General features: G+C 40.7%; 1 protein-coding gene across 1 annotated transcript; it reads right to left on the reverse strand.

Moving 5' to 3' along the window:
• Positions 1 to 378: 378 nt before the first annotated feature.
• On the reverse strand, positions 379 to 4193 carry LOC121772129 (enoyl-[acyl-carrier-protein] reductase [NADH] 1, chloroplastic-like). The gene is made up of 13 exons (XM_042169120.1): positions 3990 to 4193; positions 3033 to 3330; positions 2774 to 2883; positions 2636 to 2691; positions 2465 to 2549; positions 2333 to 2380; positions 1730 to 1804; positions 1534 to 1645; positions 1411 to 1462; positions 1278 to 1329; positions 1135 to 1192; positions 938 to 1036; positions 379 to 788 (listed from the first exon to the last, which is right to left on the reverse strand). The coding sequence occupies exons 2-13, from the start codon at positions 3307 to 3309 to the stop codon at positions 631 to 633; spliced, it is 1182 nt and encodes a 393-aa protein (XP_042025054.1). The 5' UTR covers positions 3310 to 3330; positions 3990 to 4193; the 3' UTR covers positions 379 to 630.
• Between the last annotated feature and the right edge of the window lie 592 nt (positions 4194 to 4785).

A 4785-nucleotide genomic window follows, 5' to 3' on the forward strand; every position in this document is an offset into this window, starting at 1 on the left:
TGACTGCCCAAGGATTTAAAGTTGCTCATGACTATTACACACTCTGATTTGTAGGCACCTCAAAGGGTAGGATAGCTGACCCAAAGATTTAATTGCTCGTGACTATTACACGCGCTGATTTGTAGACACCTCAAAGGATGGGAAAGCTGGCCCAAGGATTTAAAGTTGCTCCAATACCCAATGACAGGGATCGATCCCCGATCCCCTGACCATTTGGTTAAGGCTTTTTAGTTTATATGTTTATTATGCACATGAATCATCTCAAAAGGTTTACAAGAGTTCATTTTGAGTTATTTTTAAAGAGCTTTTGGCCTGATTAGCTGTACAGGTTGGCCCAAAATCCTGAAAGTTAGGGTTGTAAAGTTTAAGCCCGAAAAATGTACAACCCGAATAACCCAGCAACCTGAGTGGATTGTGCCGATTGACATCTCTACATGACACGTTGAAGAAACCTTAAGAAAAACACACCAAAAATTGTACATCCTGATGAACAAAACACAAGCATCTCTCTCTCTCTCTGCCTCTCTCAACACAAGCGTGCAAGATAATGCAAGCCTCTATCGGTTATTTGAAGATCAAAACTAAAAATCAAGTCTTTTTAATGTCGCCCTGCTAAATAATGCTCTCTCCTCAATTCTTTGGGGCTCTTGGAATATCAAGATCCCGGAAGACAGGGCTGTCGACTCCAACTCCCATCGCGTTAAGTCCATTGTCGACATAGACAACAGCTCCAGTGATGGCCGATGCCAGAGGAGAAGACAGAAAAGCAGCAGTGTTTCCAACCTCATCTGTTCAATTCAAACGTCAAGCATAGCATTAGATACAAAAATTAGACACCATCTCACAAGTCCTATCGTTCGCCTCCCGTTTCTGGGGACAATGAGGATTTCAAACACGTGTATTTCTAAAACAAAATGAGTTGCAGAAAAATACTCACCAGCAGTAAGCTCCTTCTGCAAGGGCGCGTTCTCTAATGAGTAGTTGATCATCATGTCAATAAAGCCGATGGCTTTTGCAGCCCGGCTTCCTAACGGGCCTGAAACATGTCAACGTGTAACTATTGATTGTACGAACAGACTGAGAGAGTCCCAACAATGTTACAAAAAAAATTTTAAAAAAAAGTTGCTTCAATACCTGCGGATATGGTGTTGACTCTCACGCCGTGTTTTCGCCCAGCTTCAAAAGCAAGTACCTAAATCGAAGTGTATAGTTGTCACAACTTCACGGTGGTGTAAGAAGAGATGAAAAAGAAAAGACTAAGAAGTCAGAGAACTAACTTGTGTGTCACTCTCGAGAGCAGCCTTTGCAGAGCTCATGCCACCACCGTATCTGTAAGAAAGGAACGATGTTATACAATGAAAGGAAGTAGTTTAGACTATATCACACTTGAGAAATCAAGGGCATCCATACCCTGGTATTATCCTCTCGGATGCAATGTAAGTCAAAGAAATCGTAGCACCACCTGCCAACAGGTTATAAATCAGTAACAGTAATGAAATGAGTCAAATCAATCTGCAAAAATGATGCACATACCTGGATTCATGATGGGTAGAAAATGTTTGAGAAGGGAAACAAAGGAATAACTCGATGCAGATATGGCTGCAAGATAACCGTTTCTTGATGTTTCAAGAAGAGGCTTAGTAACCTACACATTTTAGGATAAACAGTATTTTCAAGCAACTAAAAAATAAGTAAAAGACAAAAAATCGAGGGCAAATGTGATAATTACCTCCGGGCCATTGGCAAGTGAATGCACAAGAATATCAATGCACCCGAAATCCTGTTTCACTGATTCAGCAACTTCCTGCAAGACAATACCGATCAAGTGGACTAATTATTTAACAAGACAATTATTAATCCTACTCATATACTAATAGGACAAAAAAGTTCAGGTTCAGATTCTAATGCCATTAGTTGTTTGAGGCAAGAAAGCATATAGCATGTAGCGTGCTATACTATGGTGAATCCTCCTCTAGTAAGGAATAATAATTACGCCCTTCGTCCCGCTTTAGGAGTCCCGGTTGAATCGGGCACATGTTTTAAGAAAGTGTTTGAGTGGGTAATAAATAAATGTTGTAGTAGATGTTGGGACCCATTTTTAATTAAGTGTGTAATAAATAAATGTTGTAGTGGATGTTGAGACTCACTTTTAATACTTTTTTACTTACATTGTAGGCACTTTTTATTAGTTTATCCCAACTGGGACTCCTAAAGCGGGACGCCCGAAATTGATCAACCGAGACTCCTAAAGCGGGACAAAGGGAGTACATAAATAAGAAGGAAATTCTTTATGGAGAAAATGAAGATGAAGAAAGTGCAACGAGGCTAAGACCTTCACAGTCCAATTAGAAGAGCCAGCGTAGCGCTTATTTGTTTTTATCTGCACCGTGGTAAAAATAAATTAGTAGATGTCAGAAACTCAACATGTTTAACTCAAAAGTATCATGGATAAAATTCTTCTCACGTCTTCTGGAACTTCCTCAGGAGAGTCAAAAACTGCATCCAATGGGTAGACTTTAGTAATTTCCATCAAAGAACCATCCGGCAGCCTAAAATAAAAGTGTCCCAAGACTGTCAATAGACAACCTTAAGGAATATAAGTATTTCTCAACAGACACAAGAGGTGATTTCTTACACGCGTGACTCGTCAAACTTTCCACGTCGTAGACTGGTCTCAAAGATATTTAGTGCCTTAAATTGTTGGTGTTCATTAGTAATAAACAATAATTTCACAAGTAAAGACGAAGCTGAAACACTAAGTTCGTGTACTTACTGGAACCCATGTCCCAACAAGAATTTCAGCACCTGCAGCAGCAAGAGATTTTGCAATCGCCCATCCATACCCATTATCATCAGCTATACCGGCAATAAATGCCCTCTTACCTGCATATGATACAATGTTTGTTAGTAACTAACCTAATTCACTAGCCTGAATAATTTGTATTCGCATTGTAAACGAAGAGAATCCATCAATATGAGACCCCAACATATGAAAAGAAAACATTCGATGGAAAACAAAGATAAGGCCCAACCTCTCAGATCAATGGGCAATCCCGGCAAAGTTTGTTTATCACCTCCAGCAGCCATTGCCTTTACAGCATGCCTTTCAGACTTCGAAGCATTGCTGTGGCAGTTCTTATAGAAGTTCTGTGTGGCAGATAAAAACGATGAACTCCTAAGCTTTGTCCAAGACGCTCCTTTAGTTTCATTGCCAAAGCATGCTATGCTCGACCTAGAACTTTGGTGGGAAGCAGAAATGCAGGGTTTTGCAACCATAAGTTGCGTGATGCGAGTTGCTGCCGCAGCCATTCCCTTCTACGTTAGAGGATGCTGAAATGGTTTTCACAGATTCAGCTTCACTTTACATGACATTTTCACAAAGAAGTTACATCAACATGAAATAGAATAAACATCTTGTAGCATTTTTTTAATTTAGAGAAATACACAATTATTTAGTCTATCAATTTCCTTACTTTCCACAAACAATATCAACATCAAAACCTAACTGAAAGTAGCCTTTTAATGTTATCAAATTGGAAATTTGATGCCATAGCTAATTTTGGGATAGGAAAAACAACAACTCGAAGCATTTTATACCCTTGAAAAAATCCCAAATCAAATTAGTCTAATGTCTTCACTTTCGACAAAATGAAACGAAACCTAACCCTTCAATTGCAGCTTCTTAAAACAAATTAAATCCTAGATTCATGCATCGATCAATCAGTAAAACAAAAATTCACAGATTTAACAACCAAATCACAACATACATTTGTACTAAAATCAACAAAAAACTTGTGTTCCTCAGTCAACATCCAACACTAGGCAGAAACAAAAACCCAGCGCTCACAAGCAATGGAAGAAACGAGAGATTATAGAGAAAAAGACAGAAAACAAACAAACTCCGAGAAATGCAGATTACACAGTGTGAAAAGGCAGATCAAGTTTACACAGTCGAACCTACATTCTACCAGCCCAGTTTTCTTAATTACCTCAGTTGAAATGCTCTGGGAGAGAAAAAAAATCCTTTGTTGCGCTGCGCAATGTGTGAAATGTGTTGTGCAGAGAAGGTGTATGTAAATATTCCTGAGGGTTCGATGAAAACTATGTAGTGTAGTTGAGGCTGTTGAGAAGCTTTGATAGTGCCGTTGAGTGAGGCAGTGAGCTGTTTCATTTCGGCATAAGCAGACCGAGTGAATTTACCATTTTGCTCTTGCTACAGAGAATAATAATTGATCGAATTAATGTAAATCATTCTTGCGGCTAAATATAGTAGTACTACTACTACTTATATTATTACGAGAGAGAAATTTTAATAAAAAATAAAATTGTGGCATCTTCAGTGGAATTAGGCATGCACAAACCGACCCGGCCCCGCGGTTAACCGCCGGTTCGGGCCCGCCGGTTCATGAACCGGAACCGGGCCCGGAACCAGCGGGTTGAACCGGCAGAAGGGTTGAAGGGTCGGAAGGGCCGGTTCAGGTTCGGCAATATATTGAACCTGAACCGGCGGTTCAAAACCGGCGGTTCGGCGGTTCGAACCGCCGGTTCAAAGGGTTAAATAGTGTTTCGTAGGTTAGGGGTTCGTAGGGTTCGCGTAGGGGTTTAGTATAGCCGTTGGAACCGGCGGTTCGCGGGGTAAACCGCCGGTTTGAGGGGTAAACCGCGGGTTCGGGAGCCGGTTTCTGACGGTTCCGGCAACTTTTCAGAGGCTAGTCCGTAGGGTCAGTGTGTAGGCCTGCAAAACCGGTCAGAAACCGCCGGTTTTCGGTCAGAAACCGGCGGTTT

The sequence above is a fragment of the Salvia splendens genome, chromosome 16 (genome assembly GCF_004379255.2).
Source record: "Salvia splendens isolate huo1 chromosome 16, SspV2, whole genome shotgun sequence".
Taxonomy (NCBI): Eukaryota; Viridiplantae; Streptophyta; class Magnoliopsida; order Lamiales; family Lamiaceae; genus Salvia; species Salvia splendens.

Bases quoted from the DNA above. Each gene is read 5' to 3' on its own strand.
- LOC121772129 (XM_042169120.1), bottom strand. From the start codon at position 3,309: ATGGCTGCGGCAGCAACTCGCATCACGCAACTTATGGTTGCAAAACCC. The intron at 2,550-2,635 runs GTAAGAAATCAC...CTTTTATTTTAG, and splicing joins AAGTTTGACGAGTCACGCGT to GCTGCCGGATGGTTCTTTGA. The intron at 1,037-1,134 runs GTATTGAAGCAA...GACATGTTTCAG, and splicing joins AGTCAACACCATATCCGCAG to GCCCGTTAGGAAGCCGGGCT.